Below are 22,881 nucleotides of genomic sequence, written 5' to 3' on the forward strand. Positions count from 1 at the left end.
GCCTTCCACATGACAGGCATTCAGCCAGCACTCCTTGAATTAGTAAGTGACCATTCAAATGTAAACAGCAGGCTTTTCTCTGAAACCAAATGAACATATAAGAAGTGGCTACAGATTAATAACAGAGTCTTTCGATAAACTTATAACGGTTCAACTTCAGACTTGAGAGTTAATAGTTTAATAAAGCTAGGATATAATTATTGATAATGGTTGTTAATGTCCATAATTAACTGTGTATAATTTGGAATAACCCAGTGTTTTAGTAGAGTTCACCTAATTTGTTTCTACTAAGGAAACCAAAAATCTTTGGACAAGGTAAATATTATTACTAACAGTTATTTTTCTAAGGATTTATAGATCTCTTTAATTTCAAAAAATTCTCGTTAGTCTTCTCATCTGGAAATAGATACTATGTTGTGTTCCTCCCCTGTATGATTTTCGGTAAACACACAGTTTATCAGCAGTGTTTAAAATTTTAATCTCTGTTGTTATTCTTGCCTATAGGATACTTTATCCTTTTGAAGTTTGGATTCTCTACTGAGTAAGCTGATTTAAATGAATTGTGTGAAAAGTAGAGATGAAGGGATGATGTAATTTTGTTATATATTTTGGAAAATTCTCCTAACAGGCAAAACTTTGCTTCCCTTTGCTTTCATGGATTGTATCTTCTTCCAGAATTACTTATGTGCCCGCAGAGCATTTAGAAGAGTTCAGAATAAGCTTGGGACAGCAATCTGGAGGAATAATGGCCCTGGATATTTTTTCTTCCTACACTGGCAGGTACGTGAAACAGTAAATCTGCGGCAGTGAATGAATGATATAAAGCAAGTTATAAAGAACAGTTGAATTCAGAGTCAGAGAGGACCAGAAATGAAAAAGACAGAATTCCTTTTCTCTCTTACAAGATTTAGAAAAATATTCACCCCTTTCCCCTGTATTACTTAAGGAGTGATCATAAATTGTGGAAAATTTGGAAAAAATGTGAAAAACAAAATCAAGAAATTAAAACCATCTTTAGTCATACCACTCAATATAGCACTTTCAACATACTGAGTTGTGGGGATTTACCCCAGATATGAATATGATTTCATTAACTCCCTGGAACCTACAATTTGTATGGTATTGTATCACTTTTCCTCTTTCATAAACAAACATTTTCAGAAATTTTATTTATTTTTTATTATACATACAGATTCAGGAACATTTTTAATGGTTATGTTTTCACTCCTTTGGAGCATGCAGCTGAATGTCTATATACGCATGTTAGGAAATAGAGTGTATGGCTATTTAAAGCCTCTTGATACACAGTGTATTAAGAACCTTTAAATAATGCAGGAAAATAGTCGTTCCCCCCACCCCACCCCCCCACTAGGAAAGGCAGAAACTAGATTCTGATGCTGCTGCTGAGTTCAGCACAGGGAGAAAAATAATGTCAAATTGCTTTTCCGGGAAGAATGATCCACTGTACACTTTCAGCTGTGGGCCTGTTTTTTTCAGTTGCATTAGCAACTGAGTAACAGATTTCTCTTTAAGCATGCCTGTAGAGAAAAATGGCTCTGCAAACATTCCGAGGTCTGCTCACAAAAGTTCTAACATCCCAGGACACCCTGGTGTCCAGTGACTCTGCAGGCATCATGATATCACATGGCTCCTTCCTCTGCAGATTGCACATGGCTGCAGAAAGTGTTAGGGAAGAAAAGGTGTGTTATGTGTTTAATAAAGGGAAAGGAATGTCATGCCCCTTAGGGCCTCTTGAATTTTATGGGAAAAGGAGCATTCATTCCACCCTGCACAAAACTCAGCCATACTCCTCCCTAGAATTTCCATCTCGAGGTTAATGACAGGAATTGATTACAGCTACCTGGTACTTCCTATTAAAATGGTAAAGACAGTAGTTCCAGTGTCCTCTGAAATATTTCAGATGGCTTAACGTGGTATTCTTACTAAGTTCTGAGGCCTTAAAAGCACTCAAAATTTTAATATTAGAGTGAAAGACTACAGCTGTGCTTCAGCGCTTTGCTTTCCTCCCAGCACAGAAAGGAGAGGGGCCTGAATTGTACAGTGCTGTGACTAGCTATTGCCCTGCAGGAAAAGTATATTTGCTGTTAACATAAGGGTGCTCAGAACAAAATGGTTTTCGTCCTACATAGAAGGAACCTGCACCAGAGAGGTTATTTGCCCAAGTTTCATAGCTACTAAGTGTTAGAGGCAAGGTTAGAATACATGCAGTCAGGCTTCATGTTCTTAACCATTGGATCCAAAAACAGAATTGCACAAGTCCAGTATAAAACTATGGGGCAGCATAGCATGGAGGTTGAGTTGAGGTTTTGTAGTAAGATGGCTTCAGTTCAGGTCTCACCTCTGCTCCTTTACTGTGTGACTTTGTGCCAATTTCTGGCACCTTAATGCACATAAAGAGTTAGTTATTATAGTTGACAAATTTTATTGATATTCAACAGCAAACATGGGTGAGTGCAGAATTCATTCTTGGCTGAGTGAGTGCTGGGGAACAGAACCGGTCCATTCTGCTCTTTGGGGCACACGACCTGAGTCCCGTAAACCCCAACCTAAGATGGATAAAGAATAATCACCACATTTATAGGAGCATATCTGGTTTAGTGAAATGATTTGAGATTGGAGAATCATTAGAAGAGAGTGGGGTTTTTGTATCAGAGGACTCAGCATATTTGCGTCATCTTACATCTCAAAAAGCAGGAGCGTGTGATGTAATGTGTGCGCTTGTGTCTGAGCAGCTCCCTCAGCTTGGGCTTTAGGGGTAAGAACTGAATATTTGAGAGACTCTTTCTAAGTTCTCATTCCTGTCTGTATTCCATACCTGCTTTTTCTATCATATTTTCTCCAGTGGTGTTTCCAGAGGCTTAGGCCTTGTGATGACATTGCATCTTATGGATTGAGCATCTCTCAGACTTTTTAGTTCTCAATGAACTTCTTAACATCACTTTGAAAATCCTTCTTTGGATCCATTTGCAACAGTCCTGTCCCACTGTCAGGCTTAGGCTCTTAGAACCCCAGCCTCATTCAGAGCCTCCTTCCTCAGTTTACACCGAAGGGGAATTCAGTCACACAGCCGACTGCTACGAACCACAGACAGGTGGATTTCCTTTTCACAGACGAAAAACAAAAATCTAACATTCAGGTCAAAGAAAAAATGAGAGGTTCAGGGAAAGCCTGGACAATTGCTTGGCAGAAATTTTGGGAAACACATTCAGCCACAGTTGGATTATTGGATTAGATGACTTCTGATCTTAAAGTCTGAAGAGAGTATAATTGGACAGAGTTCAGTATTCTTGTCGGGAGGGAATGGATATAATCTGAACATATACTGTCTTGAGATATTTTTTCAGTTTTTATAAAAATCAGCTGCAAACATCCATTGAATTAGAAGTTTTAAAGCCTTCTCTATTTTCAAAAGAATATATGGACATATTTCTTTAGAAATCCTTTTTTTACTAACAGCGTTAAGGCCACACCATAATTGATTTAACCATTCTCTGTTGCCCTTACAATGCCATTTATTGATGCCAAGTGTACCTTTGAGAAAACAAAATATTTCCTGACAAGGTTATTATTTTACAGTTTTATTTATAGTCAGTTAACAGATTGGACACATTTGTTATATGTCTGGTGGCATTTGGCAAAATCTGAATTCGTACAGAAATTGAAAATTGACCTTGAACACAAGTGCACTGTAAACTACTTCCTGTAAGGAGAATTCTGTGTCTGGCTCCTTTGGATGGGCTGAAGCTGGGCCATAAGCATTTTCCATCTGTCTTGAAAAGTTGAAGGGAAAGCATTGGTCCATCCTGAGGAAGCAGAGATGCTACACTCCTGGTGTACATGATGATAAGTTCTTTCAGGCCAGGGATCGATCGGGGCTGTGTAAGCTTATAACCCACGTGGTGCTTCTACCTTCTTGCACATAGTAGGCATTTAAGAAATACGTGTTGAATAGTTGCTCTTTAAAATTCTGGCATTTTCCCCTTCTTTTCATGCCTTTCTTTCCTTCATCCATGTTTCCTTAGGAAAGAAACAGACTAGACAAGGCTCTTTGTATTCTGCTGTATCTCCAGACTCAGTTATAGTAGATTAATTCTACGATAAAGCTTTTATTTTATGTAATCAGGTTTTATTTTCCCTTTAATGTAAAATATTATCTACTTATTAGCCAAGTATGGCAAAAATATAAAGCAGTTCTGCATTGCCAAACCAACAGTAAAGTATATAGAAGACAGCCTTGTGTGGTTTTACTAGGATTCTGGAGTACTCACTGTGTAACTCTTTTATAGAGACATTCCAGAGCTACCAGAGCGAGAAGAAGGAGAGGGGGAAGAAAGTGAACTTCAAAATGCAACATACCGCAATTGGAATCAGCCCAGGCGGTAAGGACTCTTTCTGTCTTCTGCCTACTCAGAGTTTAAAGATAGGGAGGGGTGGTTTCCAGTACTGGATTACAACTTGCTACCGTGACTCTGGGCAAGTTGTTTAATATCCCTTACCCTCCATTTCTGCATGGCCACAGTGGAGAAGATAATGTGTATCACACAGGGCTAAACCTAGCATGTATTCAAGGCTTTGGCACATAGTAGGGGCTAAGTAAAATTAACTAGAGGAAATTATGCATAGGTAATTGAAATATTTTCTGTAGAGTTGACCTTAGGTAAACCACCAAATGTTAATTTGAAATTTTTCTAGCATTTGTAGAAACTAGATAGTCAAGCATATATATCCAAAATGTGTGTGTAAGCATCTTATCATAGGCTGTAGTTACTCTAACCTACGCTCTTTCTAGAATGAATTTCTTATATAATAGAAAAGATGACTTTCCTAAATCTGCTCAGATATACTATGGTGTATCACTAAGGTGTTTTTTCATGTTCATGCTGAGTGGAATCAAATTCAGTCTAATAGGAATATATTGAGTCCTGATTATGGATCCAGATGAGAGGCAGGTGATTTTGTGAATAACGGGGAAGTGCAAGACATAAACCCTGCCTTTAAGGAAGCTGTTATGTATTTGGGGAGGCAAGATGTAGAGACACACAAAGTAATTAAAGGAAAATGTAAGATATTTTGCATTAAGTATAAAATATAAGTAATCATTGGGTACTTTCTCTAAACAGATCTAAAGGTGACTATCACAAAGTTTCCTTTTATATAGTAAATACTTAATATTTATTCTATAGTGAATAAATAAAATTCTCAAGAGAGAAAAATTTCTACTTTGCAGATGCGTGATACAGTTTGATGATTTGCCTTGCTCACAAATGAACTTGAGGCTGCAGCCATCACGTTTATACATTTTCTAGGTTAAATCCATCAAAGTATAGGAAACCTTTTATGTTGCTTTCACGAAAAAAAGTAAGCATTTTCAGGCATCTAAAATGACGTTTTGATTTGAATTCTTTAAAAGCTGTTTAGACTGATTAAAGAAATGAAGGTCTTTCTACATTATTACCCACATTGAGACTAAAAGTGCTAGATCTGTGGCAGAAAAAATACTATAAGATGTTAAGTTTCTTGTTTATTTGAAGATAGAGACAAAAGTAAGTTAGATAGATTATAAATATTAGGTGGAATTATATATCTATCTTTATATATGTGTATATACACGCAATGGAATGTTATTACTCAGCCATAAAGATAATGAAATTCTGCCATTTGCAGCAACATGGATGGACCTAGAGAATATTATGCTTAGTGAAATAAGTCAGAGAAAGACAAACACTGTATTATATCACTTATATGTAGGATCTAAAAAATGAAACAAAGATATGTATATGCAAAACAGAAACAAACTCACAGGTATAGAAAACACACTAGTGGTTACCAAAGGGGAGAGAGAAGGCTTGAGGGGCAACTTAGGGGTAAGAGATAAAGAGATATAAACTACTATGTATAAAATAGATAAGCAACTAGGATATACTGTTTAGCACAGAGAATCAGGCTCATCTTGTAATAACTTCTAATGGAGCAAAATACTGAATCACTGTGCTGCACACCTGACATTAATATATGTCACATCCACCGTACTTCACTTAAGAAAGACGCATGTTTATTTAAAAGTCAAAAAATAATAGAACCTTTTGAATTTGGGGGAGAATTCAATATCACAATGCAGGTAAAGTCCTTAGTACAGTGCCCGGTACGGAGTGAGCACTCAGTCAGTGGTCGGTCTCATCAGTCATCGGCGTCTTCATCATCTTTACAACAAAGAAAATGAAGGGCTGAGCACAGGAATCGTTACGAAATGTTCCTATGAGAAGGGTATAACTTCCAGACTGGAATATTTTTATGCTTTTATCCTCAATTTTAACCTTCACATCGGCTTAAGCGGTGTCTCTAAAGGCGGTAACTAATTTACAGAGAGGATGTGTCTGGAGCTTCCATAAATCTTAAAGAAGATACTCTGACCTCCCTCACCTATATGGAAGCACTAAGGTACTTTTGGGGGAAAGTTCATAGAAGTTCATGAGGAAGCTTACCAAAATAGCCAGAGCTTTTAGTAAATGAGACCAACTGTTGTGAATGTACTTTACAGTGCTGGAAACCTGTTAGGACATTCTTTCATGCAGTCAAGAAGAATTTACTGTGTGTGGAAATAGAGAATACTTTTTAGCAAGGGTAAATTTTAAGATTGTAAATAATCTATGTTGCACTTTCATTTTGTGTGATTTTCATGTACAGGATCGTATCATACTGTGTGTTTCATTTTCCAACTTGCTTACTCTTCTGTCACACCAGTGTCTTGGAGATCTATCATGTTGATACTTAAATATCTAATTCATTCAGTTTACTTGTAGCAGTGCATTTCAGTCTATGAATATACCACCGTTTATTCTCAGATTGATATTTGAGTCGTTAACAGTTAATTATTATTATAGTAATTCTGTGCAGTAAATATATCTATTTTCTTACACGTATGGATGAGAATTTCTCTGGGTGTACATCCCAAAGTGGAATTGCTGGCACGTAGATCTAACTGTATCATTTACTAGAAGTTGTCAAATTGCTTTTTAAAGTGACTATACCAGTTTTTACTTTTATTTCCAGCATATGAGTTTCCCTTTCCCCACGTCCTTGTTACCACATCGTATGATCATTTAAAAAATGTTTTTGTCAACCTGATGGGTGGAAGATGGTGCGTTATCTAACAGTGTGCAGGCATAACAGGATTGAGGTACTGGGGCATACATTTGCTCATTTATCATGTGACTTGAGTATCATACCTTGCTGACATTCCTTCAGTAATCATAATTATAACCATCATCTTAAGAGGAATCAGAGATTTATTGGCTGCTTAGTATGTCCCAAAGCTTTGTTTTGCACGTTACATGCATTATGAATTTAATCCTCACAGAAACTCTCTGGTGTCGACTCTTGTTGGCTCTGTTTCCCAGCTGAGGAAAGTAAAAGGGAGGCTGGAGAAGTTGCAGAGGGTCACACAGGTGTAAAGGAGCAAAAGGGCAGGATTCGAGCCCAGGAACTCTTGGTTCAAAGTTCAGGCAGCCTGGCCTCAGAGCTCTGTTTTACCTTTGCTTTTCTGAATTTCACTCTTTTTAAACCTGTGTTCTCCAGAAAGGCCGCCATTTTTCTGTAAAACCAGCTCTGCCCATGTTCTATAATTTTTTTCTTTTATAACTCTTTTGTTTTTCTTTCCACGGAATGTTTATCATGCTCTGCTCTGTGAATCCTGAGTCTGATTCCTCAGCACAGGGTCATTTTGGTGACTCTGTCTTGGTTATCTGCTGTGATGTTTTGAGAAGTTACAGAATCTTCTCTAAGGAGGGGATCTGAGACCACTTTGCTGTCTATGCCACATCCTGAGGAAGCTCAGGGCGCTGGAATCCAAAGGCTGTTTAACCTCTCCGTGCCTCTTCCCTTTGTAAAATGGGGCTGGCAAGAGGATCCACCTCATAGGAGTGATTTGGTAATTAAATCAAAGTATATGAAACTCAGAGAATAATGCTGAGCACGTGATAAGCCCTTAAGCACTGTTTGCTGCTGCTGCTTTTTTTTTAGTATTCAGGGAATCATAAGAACCACTTTCTAACTTACACCAACCACAAAGAACCCTAGGAAACATTTTCTTTCATTCTTTCTTTTCGTTTTTTTCATTTTTAAGAGAAGAGTGAGGCAGTCCTACCTATATATTCTGGATTCTTAAATATAGATAGTGGTTGACTCTACTGGCTTTAGTACTTTGCCATTTTACCATAGGAAATGGAAGAAATTGGTTCTTCTCTTTCATAGAATTCCTAGCATGAAAGAAAATGGTGAATAGGATTTTGACTCGTTTAAGCTATTCTCACAGATTTGTTAAGATCAAGAATCACGGTGAGATCCTTTTAGACTAAACAGTAGATCTCTAGGATCTTAGATTTCTAATAAAGAAAAAAGTGCTGACCAAAGAAAAGATGTTTCATCATCTGTCTTCATGTGACCAGTTGCCCATCCTCTCACTCCACCTGTGCCGCTCTTTTTTCCCAGTCTTTTCTTACTGTGACCTCCCTCGTCGCACAGGAGTCCTACCTCCAGCCTTTCATTTCCTCTGGGAGCACCTCAGATGTCAAGTCTGAGGGCATGCTGGACCGTGTGTTCTTCATTTATCTGATGTCCAGCATTGGCACCCTTCCTGCAGCTGGGAGTAGACTGCAGAGTCTCATTACCTGTCTCAGAGCTTTCTACTCAGTATCTCTTGTTTGCTCGCAGTCACCTGAGCTGCTCCTTCACCTTGGCCAAACACCTTGCTGCAAATCACCGTATTCTTCTATCCCAGCATTTTCATGAGACATATATTTTCCATTCATCCATAGCTCTGACAACTATTTGCAGTTATTAGATATGAGTTCATGTGGTTCTTATGTGGGTAGAGGAAGTACATTCAGGACAGAGGCAGTAGCAATTGCCAAGGCCCCAAGGTGGGAGAGCATGTCTGATGGACCTACCGAGCAGCAAGATGATGTGGTAGCTGGGCTGCGGAGAAGGAAGTGGAGCGCTGTGGGGGGCACGTTTAGGAGGTGCTGATGGGATCAGACACAGAGGATCTTGTTAGCAACAGCTCTTTTTGCCCTGACTGTTAGTTTCTAGGACTGTGTTGGCAAGACTTCCACAGAGGGAATTTTCTGATACAGTGCATGCAGAAATGTTCTTTCTCTTGATTGGGTTGCTAAGCTTAGAAGCTACCATCTGTTTGAAGGTGGTTGAATTTTTTGATGTCTGCAGTATTAGAGCTTCTGGAAGATGGTCCTTTTACATTCATCTGTGCCCCAGCCTGGAGTATGAGTCCAATATTAACTTGTAACAAATCAACTTCAGAAATACATTAGTATTTATCAGACCCTGTAAAACACATTTGGGAAAGTATCTTGAATCATCTTATCTTACTACTGATAAAATCTTAAAAAATTGAGCAGATAATATTTGCAAAAATTAACATAACATTTTATTCCTTTGAATTTTAAAAAATGTGTTTATGACTGTTATTTTTGAACCATTTTTAATGTGTAGGTCGGTGGCATTAAGTGTGTTCACATTGCTCTGTAACCATCACCATCATCCATCTCTGAAACTTTTTTCATTTTGCAGAACTGATATTCTGCACCCATTAAATAGTGACTCCTCATTCCACCCTCCCTGCATCTTCTAGCAACTACCATTCTATGTTGTGTCTCTATGAATTTGACTACTCTAGGTATATCATATAAGTGGAATCATACAGGATTTGTCCTTTTTTTCACTTAGCTAGCTAATTTCATTTAGCATAACATTCTCAAAATTGATCTATGTCCTAGCATATGTCAGAATTTCCTTCCTTTTTAAGGCTGAATAATATTGCTTTGTATTTATATACCGTTTTGTTTATTCATTCATCTGTCCATGGACAGTTGGGTGGCTTCCACCTTTTGGCTGTTGTGAATAATATTTCTGTAAACACGGCTGTACACATGTTTTCAAGACCTTGCTTTGAATTCTTTGGGGTAGATACCCAGGAATGGAATTGCTGGATCATATGGTAATTCTGTTTTTAATTTTTTGAGGAATTTCCATACTTTTTTCCATAGCAGCTGCAGCATTTCACATCACTACCAACAGTGCACAAGGATTCTGATTTCTCCATAATTTTTACAAATTTTCCCTGCCAACGCTTATTTTCTGTTTTTCTTTTTTGTTTTTTCTTGGTAGTAGCCATCCTACTGAGTGTGAGGTGGTATTTCATAGTCGTTTCGATTTACCTAATGATTAGTGATGCTGAGCGTCTTCTCATGTGCTGGTGGGACATTTGTATATCATCCACAGAGAACTATCTAGTCAAGTCCTTTGCCCAGTTTTTGATCAGATTGTTTTCTGGATGTTCATCCCTTATGAGATACGTGGTTTGCAAATACTCTCCTCATTTTGTGGGTTGCCACTTTACTCTTGATAGTACTTTTTGATGAACAAAATCTTTTACTTTTATTGAAGTCCATTTTGTCTATTTTTTCATTTGTTGCCTGTGCCTTTGGTGTCACATCCAAGAAATCATTGCCAAACTCAATGTTATGAGGCTTTCCCCCTATGCTTTCTTGTGAGAGTTTAAAATTTCATTTATTTTTTATAGGGTTGAACTTTGGCGAGAACCGAGCAAATCCTTGGGCATCAGCATTGTTGGTGGACGAGGGATGGGGAGTCGTCTAAGCAACGGTGAAGTGATGAGGGGCATTTTCATCAAACATGTTCTTGAAGAGAGTCCAGCCGGCAAAAATGGAACCTTGAAACCTGGAGATAGAATAGTAGAGGTACCCTCCAGTGAGCTTTCTGTGCTAAAATTATTCACCTGGGCCATCCTCTTTACCACGGGAGTCACCATCTTTTACACTGACTCAACATTAGAGTAAAATGTGTTTGTTGTTAAAGCATTTCTTTCTTGTTTGTTTCCGTCCATAATTTTTCTATTCCGTATAGGATGACAGCTTATATATCTTGATGTACAGACAGGTGTTTGAGGGTATAACCAACCATTTTAAAACACATTGGCGCAGAGGTAAAATAATTAAGTTTGGTTTAAAGAACAAAGCAAATCTCTTGGGGAAATAATTGAATCGTTTAAAAGTACATGTACACACACAACATGTGTACATCATAATTAAGCCCTCAAATGAGATTTTATTTCAAGAAATACTTAAATCTTGTTGGATGAGATTTTTTGTAAGCGAGTTTTTTTGGTAAAGTTTTTATAAGATCCTCATTGCCTATTATATAAATGTCTCTCCCACCACCCCTGCCAATCCAAGCTGGGCTTTTCCTCCATCCCAGTGCTGTGCCCATTCCCCATTCATCACTGAAGACTGTGTGTGTGCACGTGTGCGTTGGTATGTATGTGCAGGTGTGTACACGTGTATGAGCACTTTGTTATGTGTGAAAGAGAAGCGTATGGTCAAATTTTCCCTAACCCCTTAATTCAATGCTAAGGGTAATTTCTAAAATAGACTCTTCTCTCACAAGTCACTCATCATTTACTCAAATATTCCTGGAGCAGCTGTTGCGTTACAGGTGCTATAGCAGTTTCTGGCCATCCCACAGTAAGTAAAACACTGTGCCAGCCTGTCAAGTGGGACAGGCTTGACAAATAGTCGTGTCACTTCCGAACAGTGTGATGAATTATTTGATCAGCATAAGCATAGTTTCAGTTAAGTGGGTAGAAGAAGGGGTACCTGACCCAGATTTCCTGAGTTGTCAGAATTTAGGGAGTAGACTAAAAGAGACGACTTCCAAATAGAAACCAATCACTTTGTTCTTATAACAACCATTATTTTTACTTTGTACAAGTGATTGTCTCTCATTTTCTAAGTCCACATAGCTTGCACGCTAAAATGCCTTAATTGTGTAAAAGAAGGTTATTCGTATCAGCCACAACTGTGAAATGAACATTTTTGGGCATTGACCTATTTATTCATTTACTGATTGTCTCTGAGAATTGAAAAAGGAAGAAGATTGAGACTTGAGAGAAAGCAAGGACCATATCTGGTGTTTTGTTTTGTCTTTTCTAATCATCTATAAGGAAGAATGATGGGCTTTTTATTCTCTTTTCTGGCATCTTTACTTTTTATTAGGTGATACCTTAGCTCCCTCTTAAAGAATTCTTTTTTAGTTAGAGTATTGCATAAAATTTCTAATTTAAGATTATCGTAAGCTGATTTATTTTATGGGTACTTAACAATTGAATACCTTTGACTTAAGTAGAAAAAGTAAGAAATGTTTATAATTATTTTGAGAAAGGATTAATCATAGTTTGCACCAAAATGTTGTTTTAATGTATTGAGAGTTAAAAGATCTCTTTCAAGTTGGAAGGAAAGGACTTTTTAACGTGTGGTAAAATATTGGTAAGCAGCAGTTTGTTGAATGCTGTTATGTGCAGGGGCTTTTTTCAGTAAATAAGAAAGCCTTAGGCCTCTGTAATCCTGGGGATTCTAGAACATATCTCTGCTAAGAGTTTCTGAAAATGTATGTAAACTAGAGATCTGCGAAGTATTCCATTCTAAGCACAGAGTTCTTTGGACTTGAGCAAAAATATATAATGTCCTGTTAAATTTTCCCACTGATGGAATATATAGTAAACGTAAATACTTTCATCTTAGAAAAAGTTGGAAGCCAGTTTTAATATGCACTGGAAGAGATGTTGCTCTTTCGTCTAAGTATCAACTGGAGGGAAGTATTCAATTAAATACAGTATATAATTCTTTTAAAGGTGATAATGTTCTATGCAGGGATCTAATAATTTTCTTTTTCAGAATTGTGTCTAATCTGATTTTGCTATTTTGTTGTATATACCATTCTCTGGTAATTGGAAATGATGAAAGTATACCAGCGTCCTATAGTTTTCTGGCAGGATTAGCATTTGGCCTCTTAAACTATTTTCCTTCCTATTCATAGAGTGCATAAGCTGAGCTGATCATTACCCAGGCAAGCCATAGTCAATAAAAAGTTACAAAATAACTTTCATTTTCAAGCTATTTATATAAGAATTACTAACAAGCACAATTTCTTGGCTTCCAGCTCCTATCATGTCTACTGCAGATTCTTTTGCCAAACTAACCTTACCATAACCTGATTTTTCTGAACATCAGAATTTTGAATTTAACTTCAAGCTTCCCTATACAGAGAGAAACACACAAAGCATCACACACCCACTTCCCAAACCACTCTGTAATGAATTGGAAGAAAATTTGTACAGTGACTTTCATGATGAAAACAGTGCTGCTAGGCAGTTCCCTTATATTATTTCTTTAGCGATGCTGATTTATTAACTTAAAGGAACACGTGGGCAGTGTATGGGAAGCAGAAGCAGAGCCTTCATTCTAATTGATTATTATTTCATTTGATTATTGGAGACAGAAATCTGTGTCCAAAACAAGGGGACCACAAGTCTGCTGGACAGATGAAAAGTTCTGGAGCCTCACAAGTAGTCTCAATTATTTTTGAATCCGAAACAGATTTTTTAGGAGACTCACCCAGGATCCTCAAAACTCCAGATCAACAAATTGTTCTTTTGTTCTGTAGCTTCTTGAAATGTTAAGCTGAGGCCTTCCATTGCAGGTGGATGGCATGGACCTCAGAGATGCAAGCCATGAACAAGCTGTGGAAGCCATTCGGAAAGCAGGCAACCCTGTAGTCTTTATGGTACAGAGCATTATAAACAGACCAAGGGTAAGCGAACACAAAGGGCAAGGTAGGCATATCGAAAGTGTTCAACTTGGAATCCATTGTATCCAGGGCCAAGTTGTTTCTAGGACCCGAGATGAGTCTTGAAATCTCAGGAGACTTTTTAAAAGTTTATTTTGCTTTTTTTCTTTCTTTTTTCCACTGAGTTGTCCTGGAAATCCCTTCTACCATGTTTAACCAACACTTGAAGCGTGTTGAAAACACACAAGTAGGATTCATTGGTGGCCCAGGGGCATCTAGATGGATAATTATTAGTATTCACTATAGTCATAAAACATACGTTATTAAGAGGGATGTTGTGGAGTCATTCAGGTTGATAGTCTGTGACCTATAGTCAAGTCCCTTAGAAGCCAGAGACATTTTGTTTTCTTTATTTATTCTCTGGACAGAATTTACAGTGTGTGCAATCCCATGATTTCCTGTGCATGATCTTTAATGTATTTGTCTGTCCCAATGAACATTAACTTTCCATATGATGGATTTTGTTTAAGCTATATGTTTATATGCTAGCGATTTCATCCCTGCGGTTTCCCAGCCACCATCACGGACTGATATAGCTCTCATTACTGTATAGCCCCTGGTGGACAGAAACCTATTAATCCATTTTCCTGTCAGTCATCACGGGTGAAATGGCTTTAAAAAATATTCTAGAAATTCTAAGCACATGCAGTGAGTGTTGTTGATGAAGATACTAAGTGAAGCTTTGCGCATTTGATACGTTTCTGAGGATGAAAATTATGCCAAGAGTTTAAAACTCTTTTTTCTACTTCTTTATGCCTCAGTGAAAATAATATTTTCCTGTGCAGCAGCTCTTAAATATTTTTGGGCCACATACCTCTTAGAAAGTTCTTCGGATTTACTGCAAAGTTTGCATAGCATTTCAGGAGTTTCCTAGACGTCCTGAGGCTCCTAGAGAGTTTCCACTTCTGGATTTAAGAACCCCTGTCATACTGAATCTCTTTGAAGTAACTTCTTATTAGGTTTTAGGGTTTGTTGTTTTTCAAAAGAAAATGTTAACACATGTGAGAGAAAAGAATCATCTAAAACTTAAAATGTGTGATTTTATGCATACTATATTTCATTTTAATATTTAAAATTAAAAATTTAAGATAGTAATGCTCAAATGATGGAAGGAGCATAGCAAACAGGTTTTTAGATGAGATCAGGAAAAGGAACTTGTCAGTATTCTCTGCCCTGGGAAACAAAGTGAACAGATTTATCCTATTGGTTTTTCCTTTTGTTGTCAAGACAGGTGTAGCTCTGGTGTGAGTTCACTGTAAGAAATGAATTAGTAGTTCTTAATGTAAGCGGTTATCTTCACATCTGCAGTTTTTAATCATTCAGTTGTTTATTGTTAGGTGATAATTATCCATTCAGATGAGAAAATCTGCCAAATGATGAGGCTGTATCATCTTGCATTCTTTTCAGATGCTATTCAGTTTGTTTAAATAACTGCAGATCTTTCTACATTTGTTTCCATTTGTTGTGTTAAACATAGACACAGCATGATAGTGTTGGTAAATGGCTGTTTAAGTTAAGTTAAAGCTATTTTTTGTGTGTGGGTGGGTTTTATTCCTTTTTGTTTTATTTTTAATTTCCAACTTTTTTATAATTTAAGACAATACTATAAACTGCTGAATAGGATTCTCAGATTACTTTTAAAAATTAAACTACAAGCATTTCCTTCAATGCCAGTCGCATTTTCTGATGCGTTGGGAAGATATTTTCTCATGCACCTGGAAAATATTCCTATTTTATTATCTGAGGTATAATGAAGCCTGATTTATAGCAATTATTCCAGAATAAATCTTGCTTAGAATGACATGCTTAGTCAAATGATACATGACAGGGTTTAGGACATGCTACCCTAAAATACGACACCTTGGCCTATTGCATATTTAAACTGAAGTTATTTGAGAAAAGGCAGGTAATGGAAGGACTCTGACCTCCCCCTTCTCTGCTGAAGCAGGTCATAAGACTCTCCTGAGAGGTCTTAAGGAAAGAAGCATCTTTATCTCCAGAGAAGGAGGAATCCTGAGAGGAATCTGAATGAACAGGCCTTGCTAAGTTTCCCCTAGTTAACCACACTTAGCTTGTGCTATTTTGTCCTGTCATATTTTCCACAACTTTCTACTCTCCTTAAGACCTCCTGTAAAAACACTCAGACTTAACCATTTCTTCTGGTCTTCACTTCATTGTGAAGACTCCGTGTCACGCAAAACAAGTTAAAACAATATATATATGCTTTTCTCTTGTTAATTTGTTTTTTGTTCCAGAGATCCAGCCAAGAATCTAACATGGGTGGTGGAAAGATATTTTTCCTCCTCTACATACATGTTTTGCTTTGGGAAATTAGAATTAATTTTGCATTTAAAATGGGATATACTTTGTTTTCAGTGATTTACTTCCCTGTGAAAATAATCATGTCCCCAGTAATCTACGGGAGAAAAATTACACATACATAAGAGTCTCTTGATGGGAAGAGTTTCATTTGTGGATATGATAAAGCTTCAAGAAAATCTTGTACGTGGACTGAAAAGCCAGTCAGTCTCTTTGGCTCCTAAACTGTTCAAGAATTAGAACTTCCCAGAAGTAGCCCTGATAATTCCACCAGTATGACACTTCAAATTCAGTCTGACCACACTGCCATATTAAAGGGTGGGCCCCACTAATATGGGCCAGAGGATGATTTTGTCTTCCCTCTGCTTCTTCTTAGTTAATAACGTTTCTATTTTTATCAGCCCTCAGGACTATAAACACAAGTTTCATCATTGATTTTTTTAAATAAGAAATATAGTCTGTTTCTAGAAATCCTTCCCTAATAATAGAGTGATCTACTATTTCATTTGCTGTGCTCATCTTGTACTTTTATCCTCTCCTATCAGGGCCAAATTCTAATCCTATAAGAGCTGCAAGTTGAAATAACAAAAAGCAAAGCCAAACAAAAGAACCAGAGCTCTTTTTAAATACTCCACTTCTTGCCATTATTATTTTGATTTATATTGTTCTACAGAATTATAAAGGGAATGTAAAACCTGGCAATTCCATGTCTGAGGATCAGAAATAATCTACCTTCCATAGCGTTGAGTTATTTTGCCTAGATGTGTTTTTAATGTCTGCCTAGTCATTTCTTCCACCTTAATAAATGGTCATGTTTTTTGGCATTGGTGATCTTCTCTTTTGTAAAGCAGGAGTTGACATTTTAAATTGAAAAGCAGAGAGAAAGTTGAGATGAGCAGAAATGTCAGCGTGCCCATTTCTTTTACCCATCTTCCTTCTGTAGGAAAAACATTGCAAGAAGAGCAGATTGAAAGGGTGATGTGGCATAAGCTTTAGTACAGGCGTACTGAGTGAGGATAGTCTTTGTAGAGTGTTCTCTCGTAAGGGTGGTGTCACATGACAACCTCTCCCTACTCTTGATGCTTGCCAGTAGGGCTTTTTTATAGAGAGAAGTAACACAAACATTTAATTAGAGCCAAAATGAATTTTAAACGTCTGCAATTTCCCCTGAAAGATATAGTCAATAAAAGAAAAAGATAGCAGTGTGAAAAAGAGAAGAATTTATTGTGCTAAGGAAATTACTTTTCTTTTTTCTTTTTCTTTTTTTACTGTGAAAATGCTGCATTCTCTCTGGCAGTCGTCCTGCTTGTAATACATATATTCAACTCCAATAGTCCAAGCTCAGAGCATATCACAGGCGAGCCACACAACCTATGTGAACACTCTAATAACGCAGGACTTCAAATACTACCAAAAGCCTCATAAATTCCCTAGTAATATGGGAACTTTTATAGTATATATATATGTGTGTGTGTGTATGTATGAATATATATATATATATATATATATATATATATATATATTCCTAGCTCCACAAAAGTGGGCAGAAATAGCAAACACCACTGTATAGTGGGTCATTTCTTTAAAGATTGTTGATTTCATTTTTTAAATTAAGGAATACTGTTGATTGATGCAAACTTCATAGCTAGTCAAAGTATGAAAAGCTTCCTTACTGGGAAACAAGGTAACAGAATACTGAAGGTTACCAATGGACTAGCAGACAAATGTTTAATTTGCACTTGGCAACAGATAGACTTTTTTTTGTTTGTTTTACCAGAAAAGCATAGTTTGCTTTTAAATGTAAATAAAAACCTTTTATGGTTTTAATTTTGAAGCATGTTTACTGATATGCATGGAACGTAAGTTAATATAAGCGGGTGAAATATATGTGCTTATCTGTCAATGATAGTGAAGACATTCAGTGAAAACAAACAAAAATTTGGGATAAATTTGACAGACTTGGTTCCTGTGTGTTTTGTGGCCAGATTTAGATTTGAGTGTGGGTTCAGGTTGCTAGAGGTAAACCGATAGTTCTAGACTGTTTGATAGGATGTTATTAATTATGAGATCTGACAGGATCTAGTGTCACACAGTTACTTAAATCAGTAATTACTTTGTCCTTACAACTGAGTTGTTTTAAGTACATTTCTTTTGTGCTCAGCGCCTCTTATGTTTCCTTTTAGAAATCCCCTTTGCCTTCTTTGCCGCACAACCTTTACCCTAAGTACACGTTCAGCAGCACTAACCCATTTGCTGATTCTCTACAGTTCAACGCTGACAAGGTTGGATAATGACCACTGTCTTGCCATTGCCTTTTGCCAATGTTTTGTTCTCTGTTGCTACTGTGCCTTTGTCCCAGTTCAATGTTTACTAAATTTGGTCAAGGAAAAAAAAAAAAAATTACTGTGTGTTTGGAGTGGGCATGCAAATCCTTTGTTAAGCACATTTTCTTGCCAGAAACGATTCATTTGTGTAGCTGAAATTAGATAGCCCTTCTGAAGAGCAAGGGAAAATCGTGAGTCCAATGCCTTTCCTATATTTTGGTGTGAGCTGAATTTTCAGGTATATAAGTTTTTGTTAGTTGCCAAATATGTCAGCTACTTTCACACATAATTTCTTTAAAAACCTGCTATTGGTTTAAATCCTCCTCAGACTTATACAAGGTGATCCTAAAAGCTCTTCTGTTAGTTAATCACTCCACACATAATTGTGTATGTGCCAGAGTTTGAATATTCATAAAGTATGTCCATATAGATGCCTGATCAGGAAACATGGAACTGTTTCAACATTTGTGAATCTATACTTGGATATTCTTATATTGTGATGAAATTATAAATCCAAAATTGAAACAAAAACGTACAAGAACTTGTATACTGTAATTTGATCGTGAAAGGAAGAAAGCTGTTAACAATTGTTTTCAGGAAGCATGTTGTGAATATTCATTGGGTTTTCATGTGATTATAATATGGATAACCAAAGATGCTGTATCTGAAGGAACATGTTTTCTGTTACTGTAGGCATTACAGAATTCAAGTAGAGTTCTCTTCCGTTGTTCCCCAACTAACCCTTTTGCTCCCACACCGTTTAAGGTTTGTCTTAGTGTGAAATTTTCACGAGTAACTGGGTGTGTTACCGCGTGGTATGTGTGTACGTTATATTTGTGTGCAGACATGGCATGGAGTGATTTCAAGTACACTTTGCATTTTTGCCAAGGAAGGCTAAATGGTCTTTGTTAAAGAGTTACATTTTTATTGATAAATTTTAAGAAGTGTCAACAGCACGCTAAATTACACGATCTCAGGAAGAACGAGAGTATCAGGGATGATGAAAGTAAATGCAGGTTTGTATTGGTTTTATGATTAATCAGTTATGTTAGGGCCCTATTTGAGTTTACTCACAGCGTGAAAATGTTCTGCCAAAGTCAGATCCTGAATAGTTTTTAGATAAGCAGGTTTTGTTTGTTTGTTTTTAAGGAAAATGACAGCTCCGAAAAGTTATGTGGAGAGTAAGATCTATAAAATTTGCATCCATGAATTTATTAAAATTATGGCAAGTTTAACTTAGATTTTGTTCCACTTTTTTAAAATGAAATGAGCTTAATTCGTGCTTTCTCACATTTTCCATTGTTAGGTAAATTTTTAAAAAAATTTTAACCAGAAAAATTGTAGATGACCTGTTCCTTCCTACCTTAGTTTGTTTAATGAACCTCCAGTGGATCAAATGAAGTTTTTTATTTGTTCATATTTATTTGTACATGGCTAATTTGAGAGTTTTATGGACAGCACTTGGGAAGATAACAAGGATTCTGTTTCCAGTGGTAATTTTTGGCTGTTTGGCCAGTGGTATGTAAACCAAGCATTTTAATACAGCAGCTTCTGTGACTCAAAAACCTGTTGCCTGTAAGTGTCTATCACTCAGGTCACCTTGTACTTTGCTGGAAAAATAGCAATTCATGTTTACCAGGATCATTTTTGGAGTAGCTTAGAATCCCGAAGTGTTTTCTGAATCATCAAAGGACGATCACATTCAGTGCCCTATAGTTTTATTTTTAGGTATATTTTGATTCTTGACATTAATTAATAATTCTTAAGTATTAAGTGTATGCCTTTCGTTTAGTGTGTTCTGTAAGAAATATTTTTTAATCACAATCTTTTTCCAGATATACACATATAAAATAAAATGAGGTATATCAGATGGATTTTTTATATAGAAAAGAAGGTAAAATAAAGAAGGAAGAAAAAATATAGCCTCAAAGCATCAGGGACAGCCTGACAGCAGTGTTAGAACTTTAGCTGGGTATCTCTGACCCTTGAGTTAGGTACTCTCTTGTCTTATTGTAGAAATTGAAGGAGACAGTGTGATATAGTGAAAAGTGCATTGGATTAGATTAAGAATTAAGCAAAAAGAAGTCTAGTTTCAGTGGGTGATTCTGAACAAAATCTTTCACATCTCACGGCCTTAGGTTATTAATCTGCAAAATAAGTAAAATGAACTCAGTGACTTAAGGGCCTGACTCTAATATTCTGCTTGATAATCTGAAATATAAAAACTTGATCAACTATGTGTCAATTAAAGAAAAAAAAGAACCTGATGATCCTTTGTTGTTGTTGTTGTTGTTGTTGTTGAAATAAGACCTGTAGCCCTAAGTGACAGCAAATATTACCAGCCAAACTTTGGGTTTGTATGAAGTATTCAACCCTGTTTTCCCATTTTCCTTTGGGGCTACATTGGCAAGGGGATGGTGGTTTTGTCCCTGAAAACTAGCCCCTCAGATCTGCATTTGTGTGCCCTTTGCTAACAGAGTGTCTTCCTGGTAGAGGAACCTGCATGTGCAATGCTCATTTTCATGAATTTGTTGCAAGTCCTTTGGAGAGAGGATTCGGGTAGAAATAAAAAATTCTTCATAGATACTCTCACTAATGAGCTTTGAACTGCTTTGCTTGATTATATGATTAACTTTGGTAATTTTTTTCCAGTTTCCTGGAAGCTTTTTCTAGACCCCCCCAAATCTGCCCAGACAACTTTCAAATGAGAATATTTTTTCCAAAAAAGAAAGTTTGTACCACTTTCCATCCTAAGTTCTTTAAGCCTTCAAATCAAGTAATTCTTCACCTTAAAATTCCACATAACCATCTAATGGATTGTGCTCTGAACATACTGTGTTGTGTAGTGTATTTAAACTTCACCTGAATCCTTTCTACCATTTTTTATATATGTATATTTCATATTATTTAATACATGAGATATTTTAAAGCTACTCTTTTTTTTTTTTTTTTTGACACGGCAGTTTTTCTTTTCCTTGAGTTTTCCTTCCTTCGACGGCACGTGCCCACTGCATCCTTCTTGTTCCCGCAGGCGCCCAGTCAGTCAGAATCCGAGCCAGAGAAGGCCCCGCTGTGCGGTGCGTCTCCGCCCCCTCCTCCAGCATTTGCAGAAATGAGCGGGGATCGTGCACAGTCACCTGTGCGCGAAATCTCAGAAGATGTGGACAAAGAGGATGAGTTTGGTTACAGCTGGAGTAAGTCGTCTTTTTGAAATGAATTGGCTTATCAGAGGCAATAAAGAAGCTCTGGGTTTCTCAAGGCTTATTTAGGCCCTGGATGAATAAGTGCGTTTCACCTTCAGTTATACATGCTGCAGTTCTGTGGGGAAAACATCTACTGTTCGTTGTCCTTAAATTATGGCACACATTCCTGAGGCAGGAAAGCACGTTCTTCCTTTTTGTAGATCTGCATTCCTGTTCAAGCCCCCTTTGCCGTTTGCTTGAGAGTTAAAGAGGGCAAGGCAGTCTCTCGGAAGCAATACTGGATCAGTGATCTCTTGGTCTCCGCCAAGTCATCACCCCTCTCTAGGCCTCAGATTCTTTATTGTAAAATCTATTTATTATTGCTGGGAGAACAGCCTTGAAGTTAGGTATTTTCTGCACTAGGATGGTAACATAGTATAATTGTTGAGATAAAAACTTGGGGCATCTAGGGAAGTTGTTTAACTGCCTCTAAGTTCTAGCCTGGTGTCATCCCGGTTTTTAAAATGCGGTTCCTACATTCCCTGTTGCTAACAGTGAATTAGATGATGTTTGAAGAGCCGTAAGCCGGAGGCCTGATGCACAGGAAGCATTCGAAGACAGCTGTTATTAGGAACACGGGTGTGTCTCTGTTTCCTAAAGAAATAAGCGGTTCTACAGGAAAATATTAAACATTTAGCCAAAGTTATGCGTCAGTGCTTTAACAAGTTTCAAAATGTAATTATTTCTCTTAAGAATGCTATAGTATATGCTTTTAGGCAGTACAGAGTATAGAATTTGCGCTACTGGGGTCTAGAAGGAATCAGGAAATAGCAGTTTATGAAATTGATGCAGTCATATAGTATTAGTCATATAGTAACATTTTCTAAGAAATGATTTGTAAAGTCTACAGTCTTCTCAGTGTATTTCTAATGAAATTGGAATGTTTTGCTAACCCATCAAGGTGGCTAGAATGTGCTCTGAGGAAGACATGACATGCAGTTCTCTATTGCCATGTCACAAGCCACCCCAAACTCAATGGCTTAAGACAACAAGTTGCTGTTAATCTATCAAGTGCTGCGGTTGACTGGGCTCAACTGGGCTGGACCTCCAGGATGGGTCCCTCACGTGCCTGGTGATTAGTGTTGGCTCCTGGCTGGTTGTTCATCTGGGCCTGGGGCACCTACCTGTGGCCTTGCCCACTCAGATTAAAGAACAAACTCTTCCTCTCGAACATGTGGGTTGGGAGGTATGAAAGGTCTCATCTAATGAGAACAGATACCTCAGTGTGTTCTGATGGCTGTGTACAGTAAGAAAAC

At 37.3% G+C, this 22,881-nt stretch overlaps 1 protein-coding gene across 5 annotated transcripts in view; it reads left to right on the forward strand.

The window, feature by feature from the left end:
• MPDZ (multiple PDZ domain crumbs cell polarity complex component) overlaps positions 1 to 22,881 on the forward strand; it is a 154,515-nt gene that overhangs the window by 105,749 nt on the left and 25,885 nt on the right. For 2 of the 5 annotated variants that reach the window (XM_057721662.1, XM_057721663.1), the window contains exons 23-27: positions 676 to 780; positions 4,308 to 4,400; positions 10,619 to 10,796; positions 13,594 to 13,704; positions 21,415 to 21,577. In XM_057721662.1, coding sequence (XP_057577645.1) covers positions 676 to 780; positions 4,308 to 4,400; positions 10,619 to 10,796; positions 13,594 to 13,704; positions 21,415 to 21,577 — 650 coding nt within the window. Of the gene's footprint in view, positions 1 to 675; positions 781 to 4,307; positions 4,401 to 10,618; positions 10,797 to 13,593; positions 13,705 to 18,242; positions 18,342 to 21,414; positions 21,578 to 22,881 lie in introns of all 5 variants that reach the window. The other 3 variants (XM_057721664.1, XM_057721665.1, XM_057721661.1) reach the window with 2 other exon arrangements.

Source organism: Hippopotamus amphibius, chromosome 2 (assembly GCF_030028045.1).
Source record: "Hippopotamus amphibius kiboko isolate mHipAmp2 chromosome 2, mHipAmp2.hap2, whole genome shotgun sequence".
Classification (NCBI taxonomy): Eukaryota; Metazoa; Chordata; class Mammalia; order Artiodactyla; family Hippopotamidae; genus Hippopotamus; species Hippopotamus amphibius.